The sequence below is a fragment of the Herpailurus yagouaroundi genome, unplaced genomic scaffold, assembly GCF_014898765.1.
Source record: "Herpailurus yagouaroundi ecotype Mexico unplaced genomic scaffold, PumYag 221, whole genome shotgun sequence".
Classification (NCBI taxonomy): domain Eukaryota; kingdom Metazoa; phylum Chordata; class Mammalia; order Carnivora; family Felidae; genus Herpailurus; species Herpailurus yagouaroundi.
The window spans coordinates 17612948-17636040 of NW_024412452.1; the positions used below are offsets into that span (position 1 = coordinate 17612948).

A 23093-nucleotide genomic window follows, 5' to 3' on the forward strand; every position below is an offset into this window, starting at 1 on the left:
GTAATTTGCTCTTACTGCTAGTTTTTTCCTTTCCTTATTTAAAATCACACCAAAGATAAAGACGTTTTTTGGCCAAATAAAAACACAACATTGAACGGAACTTGGCCTAACAACTAGCATGGAATTGTCAATCCACCTTGCATTAGCAAAAATGAAAACATGAATAAAAATACGAAAATGAAACTAAAGAGAAAAATGTTAACAGGCAAAACCAAGATAAAATTCAAATTTACTTTCAAAAATCTGATTTTATTTTCTGAATCAAAATGACGTGTATTCACGTTAAATGTAGAATGTTTAACTCTCCATTGATCTCGCAAAACACTTTCCAGATATTGTTAACAGTGCTCAGAACTGTGTAAAAGTCAACATCCAATACCATGTTTTAAAGAAAGAAGTTTAAATGTAGGACTTATTTCTAAGAAACCCTTCTCAAAGGTCAAGGCATTGGCAATTCTAATTTAAAAAGAAATTTTAATCATTATTGGAAATTTAAGTGACAATGGCTCTCAAGAGCTAAAAATCAGATCTCTTTTAAAACAGAAAATATGTTAGTTTGAGGGACTCCCACCTGACAACTCCAGTTAAACCTAATATTTCAACTACCCCCCAAATAACTAAATACATGATTTTGCCTTGGAATAGGAAAATTAGAAAGTGGAATTTTAAAATTATACTATATATATAAATACACCATTTTAACTGTCCTGGTTGCTAGCAGAATACTGAAATTAAAACCAAATTCTACATTCAAGGGGCAAATGATAAATGCTCTCTCATTGTTGTAAGAGTCCATCCTGTCCTTGTTGTTTTCTACCCCCATATATTAAAATCATGACCAAAGGCCAAGAGTTCATCCAATTTACCTGAAATGAACAGCTGGTAGGTACTGGTCCTACGTGTGTGTCCTTTAACAAGTCCAGGACTCAAAAGGCTAGGGGGAGTTAGAACATGATTTAGGAACACTTGAGAATTCCAAAATGACTGACACCCATGTCCCTAAAATCGAGTACACTTTATTCATAGGCTATTCACGTGTACTGAGGCATGTCCAGCATGCAGGTTAAGTTCTTTTACTTGTTCAAAGTGAGGTAAAACAGACAAAAAATACTTAATATGAACAGAAGCTGCATTATTAAAACTAACCTTCTTTTGCTGCTTATTTCATGTAAACTGACTTTTAAGTTTTTTCACAAAAAAGGTCTTAAAGCCAATAATTTTTCCAAATGTAGTCACCTAAAAACTAAGCTTCCTCTTTCAAAGCCATTATTAGTAAAGAATATTTTGAAATGAAGGAAAACATTTTCCCCCAGAATCTGCATTTTGTACTTAGCATGACAGAGTTTCTTATTACTTTATTTTTCAAATTTAGAAAGAATTCAAATCTGAGTACTATTTGATATTTTTTTCAGATACAAAGCAGTACCAACAGATTCATAAATATGATTTTCTGACACAGAAAAGTCTGCTACCACTTACAAAATACCAACAATTCTTCTTTCAGGCATAAGACGACTGAGACTTACTAGTTATGATTACTTTTTCAGCACGAATACAAATTTAAATCTTGATTTTTTTTTTTTTTTGCCAACAACATTTTAAGTAGTCAAATTATACTCCACTTCCAGATTGCAAATTAAAATAATAAAAAGACTAATGAAAATTACCCAACTGGCAACAAGTCCCATGTTTCAATGTTATTTTTAACCCCAAAATTGTAACCTACCGCCAGTAATTATTTATACGCGTCTACTTCTTCTTCTTAAATCAGCACTGGTCAGTTATGTAAAAGAGTAACTCTAAGAATGGCACTTGGCACTGGAGTACCTTAATGCTTCTGGTATAGAAAGAAGCATTCTTAAGCACTCTTCTAATCTGTACTTGGAATTTCCAAAAGCATTTTTAAATTGTCAATTGTCCACTGATAGATTCTAGGGAGTCTATTCCCAGCTAACATGGTTGATTTAAAAAATAAAAATTAAAAAAAAAAATCGCTAAGCCACATGGTAATGGAGCATTACACTTGCTCTTTACATCAAATGGAAACAGTTCCAGGCAGACCAAAAGTCGAAGAAAACCTGCCAAATCAAAGGACTGGAAATAAATTTCATCTTACATACCTCAGAGCAGAAAAGCTCAAAAATTCAAAAGTCCAAAGACCACCCCTTCCCCCCACGCAAAATCCCATCCCAAACACTTTAATTCTGAGCCTAACATTTCCCTACAATGTTAATTCCAGAAGCTTTAAGGTACTTAAACTGTGCAGTAACTGTTGAAAGCACCACACTACAGAGGAAATGCCATAAAGGGTTCAGCAGCTGCCCACCCATCCCTTACCACCCCCACCCCAATAACATGTAAAAGCTCCTGTTAAAGTTTTTTTCTTATGCTAATAAAGGCATACCACCTAGTGTGCTAAAGACTAAAACTAGCAGCATTAGAGCAGTAAAGTGAAAATAGGAAGCCGACGGGAATGATCTAAATGCCTACTTAGAAGAAACAAAGCAGCAGACGGGGGGACCCTTTGCCCTCTCGTTGTGTTTGTAGGGAAGTGGCTGAATTAAACAGATTTGCCCACTTTAACAAAAATTTAACAAAGCTTCCCCCAAGACACCAGAATAAAACCTGACCTTTCCAGTCAAAGGGCACAGAGAGGACTCTTCCACGTCCTGGAGTTGAATGAGTTCAAAGATTGGCAAAAAGGAAAAAAGAAAGCATTCGGGGTGTGATGCGAGCAAGCTCTGGAGTGAGTTTATCGAACAGTCACACCAAGTTTCTCCAGCACACGGACACCCTTTTCTTGGTATTCTTGTCGGGTCATCCAGAAGTTGTCTTTGTCTTTCATGATATCTGCCAGAACTGCACCACCCAGGAACACCATGTGCTTTCTGCGCGGTGGATCTTCGATTCGGATCTTAAATTTCTAAAGGAGAAAGAGGGGATCACAGAGTGTCACTCGTGCATAATGCCTTCTGCTTCATGAAAATGACTGTTCATACATTCTCCTGTTGAATTCTCACAGCAGTCCTGGGAGGTAAGCAGGACGGTGCAATTTGGTGTCTGAGGTACAGAGATATTTTTTGTAATCTGCCAAAAGCTCACAACTAGCAGATCACACATCCATCCCAGAGTGCTTAGAGCAGTCCTGATTTACACTTGTTGCCGCATCACTATTAACAACGCCCTCTGTCACTCTCAGAAGTGTCTTGATTTGGACAACAAATTCCACGATCAGCCTACTGACAGAGCCCAAGTACCACAGTCCTGATTGTGGCAGGTTTTCCCATCAACTGGCGATGACCACATGAGCAAATCATTTAGCCAGATGTCAAGTCAAGAGTTTGGGTAAGAGGACTTCTATGGTTTCTTCAAGGTCTAACGCCTCTGATTGCAGTCCCATGTAAGAGTAAGACTGAAATTCTTTTCTTACAAGCAAAGCTCACTTTCTATTGCTTCAAATTGAAATGAAATGTTCTCAAAATAAACAAGACCAAGTATAGTCAAATAAACCTTGGGGATGCTGGAAAAAATCAAAACAGTAACCAAAATTAAAGATAAGTGGGAAAAGTTTTATCATCTTTAGCCACTATTGACTGCCTAATAAAAATACACCTCAATCTGTGTGATCAGTCCACGCTTCAAAGAGAAACCTTCAAGTGCCATGGTTTAATTTACTGTGCCACAAATCCTGCAAGACTCCAAGTAAACTATGTCACGTTAAGTTGTCTTCACGTCACATAAATGGAACTGTGAGATCTGATAGTATATGACACATAAAAACACCAGTTTACTTACATAAAAAAAAAGGGGGGGGGGCTGGCTGTGTTCCAATAAAACTTTATTTATAAAAACAGCCAGAAGTGAAATTAGTCAGAGAAAGACAAATATCATACGACTTCACTCATACGAGGACTTTAAGATACAAAACGGCTGAACATAAGGGAAGGGAAGCAAAAATAATATAAAAACAGGGAGGGGGACAAAACATAAGAGACTCTTAAATATGGAGAACAAACAGAAGGTTACTGGAGGGGGTGTGGGAGGGGGGAGGGGCTAAATGGGTAAGGGGAACTAAGGAATCTGCTCCTGAAATCACTGTTGCACTATATGCTAACTAACTTGGATATAAACTAAAAAAATAATGGCCCCTCAAGACCCTGCTGCCCCTGCAGCTCTCTCAACTGGCTGCTGGTTTCCTCACATCACCACCTTCCTAACCTTGGAGGTTCTGACCAACTGTTGCTCTTCACTGCTGCGCCTCTCTCCCTCCTCCCTACCACTCCAAAGTTGAAGCTCATTCTATCAGACCATTCCATCCACCACTCCTCCTTGCCAAGTCACCTACAGGACCCCCAGGTTTCTTCCTCTCATCCCTGCTCCTACTGTGCATGGGGGTACGCTCTCACCACCATTTCCTGGTGTTATCCTTAGTGACTTTGTCCTCTGCCTCTCAAAACACCGACTTGGGTGTTCAACTCTCTACTTTGTAGCTGCCCTCAAGGAACTGAACACAACAGGTGAGAAACTCAAAAGTGTTGGTTTGACTGCATCGCTTACCTTACTTGAGCCCCTCGGTGCAGCACGGCAAACCCATTACATGTCTCTTCTCTCTTCTCTCCAACACAACCATTTCACACCTCCTCCTCCATTTCATAAACCTCCGTCTCCTGTCTCCTCCCTCTGAGCCTGCGAACGCATCCTTTTACATCCTTCTTTCTTCCTCCCTCCCCCAACAATCTATTCACACCAGACTTAGTGATTCTTTTTTAAAAACCAAAAAACAACTTGAACTCACGAGCCTGAGATCAGACCTGAGCTATCAAGAGTCAGACACTTAACCGACTGAGTGAGCCACCCAGGCAAACCCAGGCTTTGTGATTCTTTAAAAACAAGTCAGATCCGGGGCACCTGGGTGGCTGAGTCGGTTAAGCATCTGACTTCAGCTCAGGTCATGATCTCGTGGTCTGCTGAGTTCAAGCCCCACATCAGGCTCTGTGCTGACAACTCAGAGCCTGGAACCTGCTTCAGATTCTGTGTCTTCCTCTCTCTCTGCCCCTCTCCTGCTTGCACTTTATCCCTCTCTCTCAAAAATAAATAACCATTAAAAACAAAACAAAAAAAAGAGGTCAGATCTTATCACTTCTCTGCTCAAAACCCTCCCAAGGCTTTCTATCTCATTAGGACTAAAGCTAAATCCTTTACTGTGTCTGAAAAAGACCTACATCCTGACAACCCAGGGCTTTGGCACTTGGTATTCCTGCCTAGAAGATTCTTCCCGCAGATAGTCACGTGGCTCACCCGCTCACTCCATTCTCTGCTCAGAACTGATCTCATCAGAGTCTTTCCCTGACCACACAACATGAACGATCAAGCCATCTCCCCAATCACTACCACTTACTAGCCCCTGACCTCACTTTAGTTTTCTTCACAGTGCTTATTACTACTGAAGTATTATTCATAGAAGAAAAGCAGTGATTTTGTTTCTATTTACCATGTTTTGATTGTTCTAGCACCTAAGACAAGTGTTTAACACCCAGAAGGATGTCAAGAAATTTTTGCTGAATAAGGAAATAATCACCTGAGGCTAATTTTAAATTGTATGTATAACTCAATAAAATCAGACAAATAAGCGGAGTACTTAGACAACATGGCTCCTTTTGAGTCTTTTAATTTGTTTAATGTATGTGAGTCCGTACTCAATTTAATTTCCACAATTCGAGTCACAGATGTGACATTAGTATCTCCAAAACACAAGTCCTCTGTACTATGTAATCTCATTATCTAACAGCCAATCAAAGTTGTTGGGACAAAGAGGAGAACTCTGAACTGAATGACTTCTGGCTGAATGCAGAGTATACGTACCGTACTTCACACACTCCAGTGTTTGTAGAAGAAAAATCAATCCCAAATAACCATCGACTATTACATACTAGTTTAAAAATCTCTCTCTATTCTACACATCAACAACTACCAATTTAAGTCTGTTTCAAGAGCCAGGATAGCTGGGGAGACAAAATATTTGACCCATGGTGTTTTACAATCTGATTAGGGAGATAAGACATATGCAAGAAACAGCCAGAAAAATAGCCTAGAGTCAGAAATGAGATAGTCCAAGGGTAGCACTGAAGGCTGGTTACATATCCAAAAAGGTAAAAAAAAAACAAACTCAAAACCCCCAAAGAGGCATTTCTCTCTCCATAGTACAGCAGTCCCCTCTTATCTGCGGTTTTGTCTTCTGTGGTTTGCTACCCATGGTCTAGAAGCAGATGATCCTCTCTGACGTATCACTACATTCACAAGGCCTACGTAGAACACCTCGCTTGATCTCCTCACGCAGGCAATTTGTCATCTCACATCATCACAGAAGACTGAGTGTAGTAAAAGAAGATATTTTGAGAGAGAGACCACATTCCTATAACTTTTATTCCAGTATGTTGTTATAACTGTCCTATTTTATTATCGTCGTTTTTTACTGTGCCTAATTTAGAAAGTAAACTTTATCACAGGCATTCACGTATAGGAAAGAATCGTATACGTGGGATCCAGTACTATCTGCGGTTTTAGGCGTCCACTGGGGGCCTTCAAACGTATCCCCCGCAGAAAAGGGGGGACTCCTATAAGGCAGGTTCTTCCTGTGCATTTAGAGGCACCCTGACTCCAGGCTGTTACAGATGAATCAGAACATTTGGCCCTGGATCTCACTGCTTCCAGCCACTGACTCAGAGGTGACCAGGTAGGTGAGGTGACCAGGTAGCACAAGCATTCTGAAAGAGAGTTTACCTCGAACCATTCACTTCCTCTTATCTCTTCAAGGCTGCAAGTGACTGTATTAATAATTAGTTTAGGAAGACTTCATGCTCCCTCTGGTGGCTGTCAAGATTCACAAGCTACTTTACAGGGTTTTAAAAGTATGTTAACAGCTGGATTATTGATTGATACTTACAGAAAGTTTTTCCACATCTCCCTTTAAAACTCGTTCTAAGTAAAGCTGTTTAAGTTCTCGTTCCAACCGTGACGGCAGTCCAGGGTACATAGTAGAACCTCCAGAAAGCACAATGTGCTTATAGAATTCAGATCTAGAAGGACACAAAAGGTATTCATTTGGGGTTTCAGATGGGGAAAATAGTCTCTCAGAGCTCCTTTTTGTCTGTCAGCTTCAGGGGACTGCTGGGAGAATTAAATAAAATCCAACATGGAAATCATAGGGCTGAATGTTTGCTATTAATACTGTTATAACAAACCCTCTCTACATGTAAAATAATTATAATTTTAATGAGAATACTTCTAAAGCACTTGACACAGGTTCCTGCAAATGTAATCGAACCTTTTAATAACGACCATAGTTCACATTACAAACTTTCATATTCGGACTGTGTTATCACAGTGCTTCCCCGGAGCCACTGTGTGATGTGGTTGTTTACTATAATTAACCATTTTCTACTATGATTTCAGTTCTTGCTTTTCAACGTTTACATTTGCCTTTTGTAGTTTTCCCTTTTGTTCCTTTGCCTTGAGACTGTCCGCTGTTATTTTTGGTTAGACTGATGTGTTTTGCTTCATATAGCAATCCTCTCTTCCTTGAATATGCTGCTCTTATCATACCGATAATCAAATCTAAAATAACTGCTATGTACTAAAAGTGATTTAACCGAGTGAGGGTCTGAGGAACCCTCTTCATTGTAAAGTTAGTTCAGGAGCTGAGTCACATTTATTTTGGCCTCATTCAAACTGGCTTCTAGGTTCTCAGTGGAAGAAATTCTCAATTTGTTAACCCCAGCTTCTAGGAGAGCGGTATTTTTTATCTACCTGCAGAAGTATGCACGTGAACGTAGCCTATGCCAAGCAGTTGAAGTGACATGTACCCACTAGTGTTTACATGAACACTTTCAAAATGCAGAACACACAACAGCTGAGTTGTGCCACTTCCTAATGCCAGCTCCGTCGAAAGGGTACCGAACCTGAGTCCAGGGTTTCAGGCATGCCAACGCCTGAATCGCCACTGAGAGGCATGCACTTTTAAATGCAATTTTACTATCAGTGATCATTAAATCAAGGGACAAAAGCGTCTACCTAATCCCTACTAAGGAAATTTACTCCCTACTCCAAATCTAGATTTCTGATCGTCTTCCATCAAATTTATAGCTTGTTATAAGCCAACTGCGATTTTTATTAATTTCCTTTATTATCCTGCTCCTCAGCCATCCCACAAAAATTAGTTTGGTGGTTATTTAATGCAAAGTTAAAAAGACAAGTAAGCAAACACCTGCTTTACAAAATGCTTCTGAGTGAATTCCTCTATAACCCAGCTATATAGGAGGGCTTTCCAAATATGACTCAAATCAATTCTAGATGCAATGTAAGATATGAATTTAATAACTATGTAAAAACAAATTTCTGCATAGCCAAAAACACCATAAGCAAGAGACAAATGGAAAATTAGGAGAAGTATCTGCAATGGATCACAGAACTAGCTATAATAGCAAAAGAACTTTTAAAACGTGAGGGGAAAATATTACAAAAATTCCATACACGAATAAGCAAAAGCCATGAACAATAACAACAGTCCTAAACAAAGAAAAACATGCTCAGCTCCACTCTTAAGGAAAATACAAATTAAAACTACACTGAGGTATCATTTACACTCACCAGACTGGCATAAAAGTTAAAAAGTCACCACACTGTGAACAGCTGTGGGGACACAGGTGCCCTCACCTGTTGCTGGTGGGAAGGAGAAAGGTACAGCCTGCACAGTGAGGAACTGAGCAGTAACAAAACTACATGCATTTATTTACCTTTTGGACCAACAACTCCCCCTCTAGAAATTTTTTCAGAATGCTCATGCCCAACAATACAAAAATAAAGAGTACACAAGGTTATTAATTGCAGCATTATTTGCACAAATACTGGAATCTACCTAAATAACCAAGATTCACGGAATAAATGGATATGTATACACTAGAAAAAGGAGGACGATCCCTAGGAAATGGTACAGGATTGTTTAGGACATACTAAGTGAAAGAAGGGCAAAAAAGCATTTTTACTATGCTCCCTTTTGTGTAAGAAAAAATGAACATAGAAAGGATAAACCTGAAACTAATGAGACCATTTACCTATAAGAGGGAGGGGGACTAGGGTGGAGAACAAGGGGCAGGGAGAGTAATAATACTTCAAAGAATACTTTTTGTATAGTTTTGACTATATGGTAATGCTTCACCTACAAACTTAAAGAAAGGCCAGGAATATCCTGTGCCACAAAACACAATGTGCTCAAAAAGAGAACAGCACATCAAAGGATGCAAGACCCTGTTTGAAGGGGCTCTGGCCAAATCAGGAACAATTTGAGCATTAAAATAAATAAAAATGGTAATGAATTATAATCCACTGTACAAAATCATGAGTCCACGCTGATAACAAATAAAACAAGGAAAAGTGCTTCCTTATGCTAGAATGTCAACTAATACATATAAAAGGAATGACAGAATTAGGAAATCACCTTTTTGCAACCACAACAAAAATGCATTTAGGCATTTTAGCATCAACAGATGCTAAAAAGGGTGGGGGGCAGAGTTTAATGAGGAACAGGAGATCAAGACAGTCTCAAAGTATTTTCCCACAAATTACTTAGAAACTAAGAAAGAAAAACTACAAAAACTAAACAGGAAACTTCATTAAGAGCTTAATACTAACATCACCAATAAGGAAACAACAGATCTCATATCTGGATGTGAAACCCTGAGAAGGACTCATCACTTAAGTAGTATTCTAGTTCCAAATGCATAACCTGAATCTATTCATGAGAAAAAATACAAACTCAAGTTGAGAAAAGTTTTCTAAAATAATTGGCCTGTACTCTAAAAAGATGTCAATGTCATGAAAGACTGAAGAACTGTGCCCAAGAGACATGACAACTACATACCCTGTGTGATCCTCAACTTGATAATCTCCTGGGGAAAAGAAAAACTATATAAAGGGCATTATTGGGACAGTAGATGAAAGTGACAAATGGATGGCACATGACAGTGTATCAGTTATCAATCTCCTGAGCTCAATAACTGCACTGTGGCTATAGAAGAGAATACCTCTGTTCTCAGGAAATAAGAAGAGAATATTAAGGAGTAGAGAGGACTTATACATTCAACATACTCTCAAATGGCTCAAGAAAAAAGAGAGAATGACAGAAAGAACATGCAGAATGTTAAACTTAGTAGAATGCAAAACTGAAAAAAGAGCATACATGAGTTATCTGTATTATTCCTGAAAGTTTTCCTTAAGTTTTAAATTATTTAAAAAAATTTTAAGAGACATAATGATATATATTCAACACCCAGTGCCACCCTCAAAAAATTATTTTGCCTTACCTGTTCAAAAACATGAGTGAGCTAATAGACAACTTGGTCATTTTAACTACACACATTCCATCTACTGATAAATAACTTGGAAGCCATCATTTATAACGTACCTGGTATCAATGTCAGCTGCCTGGATTGTGTTAAAAAGCAATTCAGCAACACCCACGCCCTCAACATTGATCAAGTGAGGCTGAAATAAAGCTTCTGGTGCTTCAAATCTCTCTCCCCCAACTTTGATAATGCGGCCATCTGGGAGCTAGAAACCAAGAATAACCAGGTATTAGTCAGCAAAACGTTATTAAAAAATTTCCCAGTGTTCTCTAGAACACTATTAAACACATCTGTTCTATAACCAAAATCATTACCAGCAACATATTATTCCCACAATAAATTCTTGAAAAAGGAAAAAGGTAAAATAAAATATATTCAGATAGCTGTTCTGCTTTTCAATGCAGAACATGCCATCACACCATGCTCCAACACAGCAGGAATTTCTTGGAACAACCACCAAGGCATGAGTGCATTACGTTCCTTTGCTGTGTGCAGCTAAGCATAAAAAGGAAATGTTCATAAACCACTGCATTTGGATTACTGCTGGTGTCAATGCTGCTTCTCTATTGTAACACATCTGTGATTTTATGGATATTTTTACCAAGCGGCATAGACACATATAGTTAAAAATGTTAATTTCTCTCACCAAATAATTATACTGTGAAACGTTACTATTTTGCCATCAAAACACTTTATATATCATGTGTAAAACTTCTGTCAAATCATTTAATCCAAAAAATGTGTTTTTTTAGTTTGTTTATTTTTGAGAGAGAGAGCATGGTTAAGGGGGGAGGGGCAGAGAGAGAGAGAGAGAGAGAGAGAGAGAGAGAGAGAGAATCCCAAGCAGGTTCCATGGGATCCCACGAACCATGAGACCACGGCCTAAGCCAAAACCAAGAGTTAAATGCTCAACTGACTGAGCCACCTAGTCACCCCTAGACTACTTTTATTAAGCAATTCTGTGTCCTATTTACTAGACCCTGTTAATAAATTTTATTTTATTTATTTGTTTGTTTGTTTATGAGGGAGAGAGAAGGAAAGAGAGTGCAGAGCCCGGAGTGGGGCTCAAGCTCATCTGACACGGGACTCAAGCTCACCAACAGTGAGATCATGACCTGAGCCGAAGTCAGATGCTTAAACGACCGAGCAGGCACCCTTAAAACATTTTTTTTTTTACATTTTATTTTTAAGTAATCTCTACACCTACATGGGGCTTGAACTCACAACCCTGAGATTAAGAGTTGCATGCTCTACCTACCGAGCCAGTCAGGCTCCCCTCTAGCCCCCATTAAATTTTAAATAATGGATAAACATAATTTTAATTTAAGCAAATAAAATTTAAACAACAGATCTGACATCATTACAACATAACCTTGTATAGAAAACTCTTAAGTCACATCATGTTTAACTAAATGAGAAATGTTAAGTAAAAACTTTATTTTTAAAATTTTTATTTTTTAGTAAACTCTATGCCCAATGTGTGGCATGAACGCATGACCTCAACATTAGCAGACAGATTACTCCACTACTGAACCAGCCGGGTGCCCCCCCAAAACTCCCTCTCTTAATGTCTACTTATTTTTTTTAGAGAGAGAGACAGACAGACAGAGGCAGAGTGTGAGTGGGGGAAAGGCAGAGAGTGAGTGGGGGAAAGGCAGAGAGAGAGACACACACAGAATCTGAAGCAGGCTTCAGAGATCATGACCCGAGCTGAAGTCTGACGCTTAACCAACTGAGCCACCCAAGCATCCCAAAAACTCCCTCTCTTAAAACCACCTCACAACTCATTGGACTGACCTAAGTTTTAAGCATGCTTGTATATGCTGGCATTTGACCCATTTCTATAGGAGATACCAGAATTAGTTTTACATGAACATTTCTCACAGTATATTTATAATATAATACAGTAATTGTATTTAGATTCTAAAAATGACTTTTCAGTATGACAAAGTCCCACAAACCAAGCTTTTAAAACATTTACTCCATGTTTGCTATAACTGTTTACAGATATGTGCAAAAGCAATCACATTTTTCAAAACTTCCACAACTGTCTTTAAATAAATTGTATCGGGGCGCCTGGGTGGCGCAGTCGGTTAAGCGTCCGACTTCAGCCAGGTCACGATCTCGCGGTCCGTGAGTTCGAGCCCCGCGTCAGGCTCTGGGCTGATGACTCAGAGCCTGGAGCCTGTTTCCGATTCTGTGTCTCCCTCTCTCTCTGCCCCTCCCCCGTTCATGCTCTGTCTCTGTCTGTCCCAAAAATAAATAAACGTTGGAAAAAAATAAATAAATAAATAAATAAATAAATAAATAGTATCAAGTTAAAAAAAACAAAACAAAACCCAAAAACAAAAAAACCCTCAAGAATACTGATTCAAACATTTACTCTTAACAAAATAAAACCATCAGGTGAGTTTAGGAACCACATGAAATCACCTAAGATATTTGGAAAAACTTTACACAGCACACTTATTGGTAAAACCTCTATAGCTCACCTTTCCAGCCTCTCTGCCAGAGGGGCTTCTTCCTGTACTCTGGCTGCTGGCCAGCGTGGGGCCACCCAGCCTGGGAACTACCTACCTCTAGATACTGACTATTAAGACTGTAGGATTCTCCTCTTTTTGCACCAAATCTTATCCCATCCTTTCTCCCCCTTCACTTACTTATCAGTTTCACCAGTGTACTGGTTTTATTTGTTGTGCAAATGACAAATAAGTAAGAATTATGTATTAACATGTTTGTTATAACAACATGAGTATGAACTGCACAGGTCCTCTGACACATGGATTTTTTTCGATAAATACAGTACAGGACTATAAATGTATTTTCTCTTCCTTATGATTTTAGTAACATTTTCTTTTCTCTAGCTTACTTTATCGTAAGAATACAGTATAAAATACCTGTAACATACAAAATAAGTGTTAATCGACTATTTATGTTATTGGCAAGGTCAACAGCAGGCTATTAGTAAAGTTTTGGGGAAGTCGAAAGTTATACACACTGTATGGGGGGGGGGGGGGCGTTGGTGCCCCAAGCCCCTGTGCTGTTCAAGAGTCAACTGTAGATGTTTTTGTAACCCACCTCAAATTCTTTGACAAAGGAGGGGAGAAATTAACAAAACATATATATACTTCTAGTTCCCTCATCCTTTGTCTCAGGCCACTTTCTTCCTTCCCAACAAGTCAGGTAGATGAAAAATTATACATCTAGAGGAACTGTCAAAAAAGCTTCAGAAAAGAATCCCTAGGGCAAATCTTGAGATCATTAAGTTGCTTATCAATTATTTGGATCTGTATTGTTTAAAAATCAAACAATATAATTTATAAAATTAACAATTATTTTTAAAAGGACTATTTTTTACATATTTGTGATATGTAGAGCTTACATGAATCAAATAGTTTATTTTTATTTATCTTTTTTATGAATCAAATAGTTTAAGAATACTGTCCTTGCTTTTATTGCCTATTACTTGCTTTTATTTTAGTAATAACTAGATCAAAGACAAGATATGAAAGTACTTTATACCCAGATGAATATAATAGACTTAGGAGAAAAACACATTTAAAATTCAGGTAGGACCAACTCCGTGGTGTAACCTATAACTAGGTTCTAATTCTTATTAGTTACACTTTCAAGTTAACATGTGTTTTGAAGATCTCATTATGAAAACACAAAGTCAGGAAAACACTGCCACCTAGTGAATTATTAGAGCAATATTACAGGATGAGCACTTCCCAAAGCATGCTTCGCAGAACGTTTGAGTCTCATGAAATGCTGGAATCCTGTAGTCTAATAAGGTTGAGAAACACGCAGTATGCTATATTCTCACAGGCACACACAAATTAGCACATAAAAGGCTCTGAAAAGTCCTTCAGTAAAGCGAAACACTCCCAAACTTACTGGACAATGTATACTCCACTGTAATTTTTGTGAAAATACTTAACATCTCAGGGAAATAACATTCTGTAGAGTGCATGTTGAAAATGCTATTCCAGATATTAGAATCTCAAAATAACATCTCTTATCAATTTATATCCTAAGGTAGAAAGGCTATTTATGATTCTTGCCTTATTTCACATTATATGGTATCCTAAAATAACTTAAATCAAAGATCTTATTGTGGAAAGACATTATAAGGTCACACACACACACACACACACATATAACAACTCAAAACAAAAATACTGATTCTAAGAAAATCTCTTTAAGCACACACCAACAGTCATGGTGTTCCATTTTAAAACCACACATTTTATACACTGGAAATACTTACTGTGTAAGATTCAACTAATACTGTGGTTTCTAAGGCCAGCTTCTGCTCTTGCTCAATATTATACCCAACATAACACAATTTTTCTTTAATCATGCGAACTGTTTCAAAGTCAGCAGAATGGTTGAAGGCGTATCCTCGCAAAAGAAGCAGCTGGTACAAAAAAAAACAGTAAATTGACAATCTGAATTGAGTTCAACTCTGGAAAAGTGATCACTGCCCACTAAATAGCTCATGTCAATAACAAATGCAATGGACAGTGGATCCTTAGAACTCACTGAATATTTCAGAAATGGGAAATATTACTTTCCATAAAAGGATATATATTTGTTTCACAAAGAGTAAAAGAATTATTAACAGTTCATGAATAATAAATGGGTAAAAGAGCTAAAAAAAAAAAAAAAGCTAGTTTAAAAAAAAGACTATTGTTTGAGTACCAATGTTCAGACAGTTTTGTTAAATAATCAAGTCTTAAGTTTTAAACATTTTTATTTTAGAGAGGGAGCAAGAACGAGAAGGGGAAAAGGGGAGAAGGGGAGAGGGAGAGGAAGAGGAAGAATCTTAAGCAGGCTCCACTCAGCGCAGAGCCTGACATGGGGCTCGACCCCACAACCCTAGGATGATGACCTGCGCAGAAATCGAGCTGGATGCTCAACCAACTGAGCCACCCAGGCACCCCAAAACTCTATGTATTAATACATATTATTTTAGTTCTGTACTCCCACAATCTGCCACTCGCTCAATCAATGCCATATTCATGAAATATCCCTAGGTCTTAGAAAGTTTTATCCCTAACTTCTAGTATTATATCTGACACGTATTAGATGGGCAAGAGCATTTGTGAATCACATAAATGATAAGAATTCAAGTAGCTGACAGAAAAAACCCTATACCATAATGTGTAGCAGAAACAAACTGGACTTTGCATATAAAAACTTTAAAAGTAAGTCCCATTAGCTAATCTTTGTGAGAAAACCCTTGGAAAGTCCTCAGACAGAATTCTGGCCTAGAATGAGAGTATAATCCTCATTTACTTATTCTCATTATTACTCTAAATAAGACAAAAAGAACCCAACGTCAAGGTAAACACTTAATACGACCCATTTTATCACACAGATATCACCCTAGAATAGTTTCTCAACAGCAGCACCAATGACATTGTGGACCTTACAATTCTTTGTTGGAGGGCTGCCCCACTCATTGTAGGATGTTCAGTAGCATTCCCACATAGCTGTTAACAACCATAACATGTCTCCAGACATTGCTAAGTGTCCCTGGGGGGCAGCATCAGCCTTGGCAGAGAGCCACTGACCTGGAGAGAATATTCTAAGTAATAGAATTCTGATATAGACAGTAGAGTAGACTTTTTTCTCCCAATATTAAAAAAATATATATACATGCCTCCAAATAATTGCCTTATACACTTTCTCCAGCAATGTTTATAACTAATTATACCCAGAAGTAAACTTTAATATAGTAAACACTAAAAACTGGGTTAATTCCATGAAAACTACTAAATATTAAAGTCTGGTGCAACGGGGCCCTGTTTTTAAACAAATATCATTAATTTGCGATCACTGTATTTTCTGGGGAAGGACAAGAAAAGGCAACCCAATCAGGATTATGGCTTTAACATATACCTGTCAAAGAAAGGTTTTATGGCAGAAAAGCCTGCCTCTATTGTTCAAGGAGGTTTTAAGGTCTCTTCTATCTTTGAAATACCTCACTGCCCAGTCCCTGGGAATAGCAAACATAATTGTGTAATGATGTGTTCTATTCTCATTACTATACCGGAGAGCGTGTGTGTAAATCTTACTTGGATTTTTATACGAATACTGGGGTAAATGTGTCACTCCTCCAGTGGTACAGAAGATCTGCTATGGTCCTGAGATGATATATTCAAATACTGCGTTAAGTCAGTAAACACAAACTACAAAAGCTAATTGCTACAATACCTTCTTTTGCTTACCTTGATAAGGTATCTGGTAATATCCCTCCCTGCAATATCTAGTCTCCTGGTAAGGTGAGGGAGAGAAAAGCCTTCATACACTGGACAAATGTGAGTCACACCATCTCCAGAGTCCACCACTACTCCAGTTAATAAACCTGTGTGAAAACCATGAAGTTTTAAATAAAAAGCCAGACCAGAAAAAATCAAAGCCAGCAAATTTCAAAAATTAGCAGAGAAGCCAAACTAGAAACTTCCCCAACCAGAATGGTCTAGAAGCCAGCATTTCTTTATTGTTTGCTATTCTGCAGCTTACTTCTAGTATCTGGACACTAAAGTGAGTATTCTTACACATGTCTCTTGTGAGAGAGACTCTTAGTCTAACTATGTGCCATCCCAGGAGATGGGAAGAAACACTCTGAGACCAAGGAATGTCTCTTAAAGCTCAGTACAATTCTTCTTCTTTCCAATTTAATCTTCATCCCCAAATTCCCTTCAAGTGCAATTTTCTAAAGCATCATGGTAACTTTTATGAATACCATTGTGAGAGATAAATACTACACAAGTTGATAGTGAAGCTTATTGAAAATAATGTACTTATTATTTTTGTCATATATTCAAAACTATGTTTTGGAAAAATTCCTATTGATAGGAATGACTACAAAAGTTACCTTCGCACAAGGGTTAATGCAGGAAAAAAATACATAACTTTTTCTAATTCCTACTGATAAAATTTCCTATTGATAGGAATGACTACAAAAGTTACCTTCCTTAATGCAGGAAAAAAATACATAACTTTTTCTAATTCAAATTTTCTAGTAGTTAATAGTCTAATAATGTTTTTAACCAAAAAAAAATTTTTTTTAACTCTACAGAATATGCAATGTCTATAACTTTCTTAACCATCATGTTATCATTTTCACATCCCTGAAGAGACTCTCTCCATTTTTTTTTTTTTTTTTGAGAGTGAGAGAGAGCAAGCACACACATGCAGGCGCACAAATAAGCAGAGGGAGACAGAGAATCTTAAGCAGGCTCCATGCCCACGGTGGAGCCCGACACGGCCCAATCTCAGACTTGAGCCAATATTAAGAGTCAGTGGCTCAAATGACTGAGCCACCCAGGAACCTCTCCCTCTTCCTTTTTTTAAAAAAAAAAAATTTTTTTTTTTTTACATTTATTTATTTTTGAGACAGAGAGAGATAGAGCATGAACGGGGGAGGGTCAGAGAGAGAGGGAGACACAGAATCTGAAACAGGCTCCAGGCTCCGAGCTGTCAGCACAGAGCCCGATGCGGGGCTCGAACTCACGGACCGCGAGATCATGACCGGAGCTGAAGTCGGCCACTCAACCGACTGAGCCACCCAGGCACCCCTCCCTCTTCCTTTTTTTTAAAAAATGTCTATTTATTTATTTATTTTGAGAGTGAGAGAGAGCTAGCAGGGAAGGGAGAGAGAGGGAGAGAGAGACAGAGAGAGAGAGAATCCCAAGCAGGCTCAATGCTGTCAGCGCAGATCTCGCAAACCATGAGATCACGACCTGAGTTGAAATCAAGAGTCAGATGCTTAACCAACTGAGCCACCCAGGTGCCCAAACCCTCTTTCTTAATACAAACTTGAATGTACTATAATATTTCACCATAATGATTTGTCTTTGAATACATTTACTTAATCTACCTCCTTTGGAGGCTCATATAATGTCTCTCCTTGATTGATGGTGGACATAAATCTTCATAAAAAGGTTCATAAAAACCATTTAGTACCTTTTAATGCTGCATTCCTTTCAACAAGAAACTTCTCATTGAAAAAAAGAGGAATCCACATCATTAATTCAAAAATACTCCCAGAAATGTCAACTAAAGCAGGGATTTACATTATATTTTACAAACAGACCTTCTCATGCAACTTCTACTTATTTTCTCCCACTCCCACCAGGTTACACACTAGCCTTTCCCTGTATAATCTGACCCATTTTCAAGTGCCCCCCTCTTTTTCACTGGATTACTCATTCCTTCCACTTCAATTCCTATGGATTAAGGTTCAATCTAGTTCATACCTTTTCATTTACACCTTTCCTGACAATTCTAACCTCCAGATCCCCTAATTCCCTTTATTCTCCTCAGTCCTGTGTGTCCGCCGTGTAGTCAAACATAGCTTCCTAACCCACCGTGTCACTTCTCTTGTTCAAAACCCTTCCACAGCGCTGAATGCTTCTTCCTACCTTTGCTTTTGTAACTGACAGCACTAGCAACCTTCAAGGAGAATTTTATTGGAGTTCTTTTGTTCATTACTAGACTATCATTTCTCAAACTAAGGAATCAACAGTTAAACAAAAATGGTTAAATATTAGGAATTAAGTGAGGGTATCTTCTCATTGGATGCAAATAAATTCATGAATATCGCTAGAAAAATCCATTAAGGTCAACTGTATTTATTCAAATATAGTTCAAACAAAAATTCATTTCAGCAGAACTGTCCCATCCTCACCCCCTAAATGAAACTATTATCACCAGTTTCGAAGCTTAGATTCAAAATTTTTAATATCTACTTTTTCCAAGGTATTTTCTAAAATAATTTCTAAAATTTATTTTTCTAAAAATGAAATAAAATTACCTGGATACAAATGCTCCTTGTAAAGTAGCAAGTAATTTTTAATTCCTTCCTCAAAGGAAAAATTATTCACAGCTGGACTGTAATCACCTTAAGATCAAGAAGACCGGGGTGCCTGGGCGGCTCAGTAGGTTGAGCATCCGACTTCGGCTTAGGTCATGATCTCACAGTCTGTGAGTTCGAGCCCCACGTCAGGCTCTGTGCTGACAGCTTGGAGCCTGAAGCCTGCTTCAGATTCTGTCTCCCTCTCTCTCTGCCCCTCCCCTGCTTGCACTCTGTCTCTCAAAAATAGATAAATGTTAAAAAAAAAAAAAAAGGTCAAGAAGACCACATCCAGCTTACTCACTGCTATATACTCTGCACTAAACAGAGTGCAAGGTACATTCCACTTGGTGAATGAACAAAGCTTCTTTAAAAATTTAATTCCCCTAAGTATTTTCTAAGAATCTCTATGTAGTACTAAAGATGGTTTAATAAGTCAATACGTATTTTTACAAGGTGATTTTTACTAAATATATATAAAATAGGATGGCGCTCCATGATATTAAAAAGAGTTTTCTAAGTACTATGTCACATACACTGCTAACTATTAAGGCTGGAGACTTAGCTCAGGTGTCCCTTCCTTCAGAAACCTTCTCTGACATGCTGAATCAAAATGATCTGTTTCAATATCTTTGCCCCCATTAGATTCCATATTCTATGAGGGCATCTTTACATTTCAAGTACCTAAGAGACTGTGTGGCACCTATCTGACAGCCCCATAAGTTCTTCATAAGACCATCAGAACATCAGAATGTAAAGAGCTCTCCCCACATGGCCAATTTTTATTCTCAATAGAAAGGAAGGCAGTTACTATCGGCAGCACCAAGAAAGCATATAAGTTAGGAAGACACTGCCAAATGTCTACCTTCTCCTTTGTATTTCATCTACCATGTATAAGGCAGGCGTGATCTTTACTAACTTTTTTGGATCTCTGTATTTTTTTTCTTTAACCCTGCCAATCCTAAGGACAAATCCCATGCTCGTTTTCCACTGTACAAGAAGACTTTATTTTAATACAGTCTAAAAGAGGGAACCTCCTACTTCTTAAAAATTGAGAAGTTCTCTTCTTACCTTAGGTCTTTCATTATTTAATGAAGAAAATAAAAATATATGTGAGATTTTATTTGACAAATTTTAGAAATTATGAAAATATTTGAATAAATCTATAATACTGTGCTTTTCTTAGATTCAAAACTTATTATAAAATCAAATTCCTGTGACATAAAATGCACTTAATGTCTGGATTGTTGTTCTAAAAATTAAGTTTCACCTACCTTGAGCATACAAAGTCAAAACCGCCTGGATAGCTACATACACACCAGAAAACTGGTAAGTTTCAAACATTACCTGAAAATGCAAAAAGAAAGAAATACTGGTATTTAGAAGTTGCATAATAAATATTTATGCTTTCTTGATTGTCACAGAGTGGATTAGTTGCCAAGACAGAATCAAGGGACCTATAAGAGTCCTCCGTTCTCCTCAGCTACCACAGAGCTCCAATGATGGGAACAGATTTTGGATAAATACCGAGTTCTCAAGCATTTCGTAAGTGTTACAAAGCATTTTTTTTTTCTTTAAATTTTGAGAGAGAAAGAAAGAGCGTGGGTGGGGGAGGGGCACAAAGAGAGGGGCAGAGAGAGAACCCCTCGACGTCCACCCACATTGAGCCCCTTTAACACAGGGTTTGAGCCCACAAACGGCGAGATCATGCCCTGAGCTGAAATCAAGAGTCAGGCGCTTAATGGACTGAGCCACCCAGGTGCCCCAAAGCAAAGATTTTTGAGTGTTTTAGTCAATGGATAATTAGAGTGGAAGAAAGATTTCTGCATTTAAACAAGCCTTTCTTAATGATGTCCCTTAATGGAAATATCTTTTATTTTTAAAACTTTTATTTAGATTCTAGTTAGTTAACATACAGTGTAACACTGTTTTAGGAGTAGAATTCAGTGATTCATCATGGAAATATCTTTTAATTCAAGGAAAAACTACAGAAATTGCTTAACTGCTGACCCTCCCTCAGATTCCTCTCCCCTAAGCTGAGCCAAGATTGTGGCTCTACCTTCAGCAGTTAAAAAAATGAAAAAAAGAAGAAAAAAGGAAGGTAGGAAAACAGTAGGGCAGAAAGACAAAACTGTACGCGGTAATTCCTGAAGGCTGGCAGATACAGAAACTGCCTAGCTGGTACTCCCACCTTCCCAGCTTGAGCCCTGGCTGTGGCACTGCTCTCAGCTGAGCTATGATGGAGGGAGGGGCTTCCTTGTGCCCTCTCTGGTCACAACCATGCTCATTCTCTGTAGTCCAGGTGGGCTGGGAACATGCTGCAGGACTTCTTCTGTCATCTACAGTGACCACTCCTTGACTGGCATGGCTGACTACCACTCTGAAAATCTAGATACTCAGAAACTTTATAAGTCACAATGAGACTTATAGAGGATTTAAACGTTGTAACTCTGAAACACATATTCATCAATTAAGCAACTAGATGTTCTAAACATTATTCTATTCCATCATCCTTTACTCCCCCTCCACAGAGAAGAAAATGGAAGCGTGAAGTTGTATTTGCATTTGTCATCTTGAAAGTCTGTTAGAATTTGTTCTTATCAGTAAGATGGTGAAAAAGTATTTCTAGTACTAAATAAACTTTCCGGATGAGATTAAAGTAGGGCATTATCAGTCACAGCCAAATTTGCACCCACAAGTAAAAAAGAATACTAAACTAAGGTGAGACCTTACATGAAGGTCTTACATGACAATCCTTGACATGGAGGTCTTACATGACAATCTTACATGACAATCCTTGTCATTCTTGCAGATTAAAAAAAAACAAAAAACAAAACAAAACAAAAACCCCCAAAACTAATGTGTCCTGGTCAAATAGCTAGCTAGTGGAAGAGGCATCCAGGTATAACATCATCTCCCTGACTTTTCATCTGATTTGAACGAAAACTTGGTTTTAATTCTGACATTGTGTTGCTTTCCTAAAGAGGTTTCCGTGTTTAGGAACCTTTCAGTTTAATGCAAAAATGCCTCTACTCTGATTTTACAATGCACTGCTAAAAATAAATACCAATGACACATCACTACTTATACATCAAAAGTATTAGTAGTTATAAGCCATAAGGAAATGACATGGATTTCCTAACTAAAACCAGGATCTTAACATTTTAAAACACTTAATATGAAACTTAAAATTTTATCCAGAATTTAAAAATATTGTCTCACGACAATCTCATTTGAAATCCTTCCAAAATTTCCATCAACACCTAAACATGGTCATGGAGCAAAACAAAATATTTACAGTAAGTAGTGTCTGCAAAGCTCCTAAAACAGAAATAATTATTCCAAAAACAGAAATAATTATTCCAAGTTTCTACCTCATATATAACAAAAAACAAAGACAGTTTTTACCTCATATATAAGCAAATATAATGAAAGACAACCTTGAAAAGTTACTTATCTGAACTATGAAGGATGCAGACTTCTTGCTCTCTGTGTCTGCTCCCTCAGAGCCCTTCAATCTGCTCTCACTAGCTTCCCTCTCCTTAGTCCTTATAGCCTTCTCACCAATGTTTGATCTCTCTTCCCTGGTGAATGGATTATCTATATCCTGATGACTCCCAAGTTTCTAGTCTAGCCTCAGACTTTTCTTCTGATCTTGATCTTTTTTACAGACTTCTCCTATCTGAAAGTAGAGTAATCCCATGAAACCTTTGGTGAAGCTGAAATGTTGTAAATCAAAGAAGCAATGACCATTAATTTATATGGAAATTAATTTACGAGTGCTCCCAGATGTCAAAAATAACTTCTTTCAGGCTCTTCTCATAGCT

The 23093-nt window shown here is 37.9% G+C and overlaps 1 protein-coding gene across 2 annotated transcripts in view; it reads right to left on the reverse strand.

The window, feature by feature from the left end:
• Window positions 1–228: 228 nt before the first annotated feature.
• ACTR2 (actin related protein 2) overlaps window positions 229–23093 on the reverse strand; it is a 38674-nt gene continuing 15809 nt past the window's right edge. For both annotated transcript variants that reach the window (XM_040458250.1, XM_040458249.1), the window contains 6 exons: window positions 20541–20613; window positions 16637–16773; window positions 14671–14820; window positions 10460–10605; window positions 6944–7076; window positions 229–2923 (listed from right to left, as the gene is read on the reverse strand). In XM_040458250.1, the coding sequence (XP_040314184.1) occupies window positions 2753–2923; window positions 6944–7076; window positions 10460–10605; window positions 14671–14820; window positions 16637–16773; window positions 20541–20613 (810 nt within the window). In that variant the 3' untranslated portion in view covers window positions 229–2752. The remainder of the gene's footprint in view (window positions 2924–6943; window positions 7077–10459; window positions 10606–14670; window positions 14821–16636; window positions 16774–20540; window positions 20614–23093) is intronic.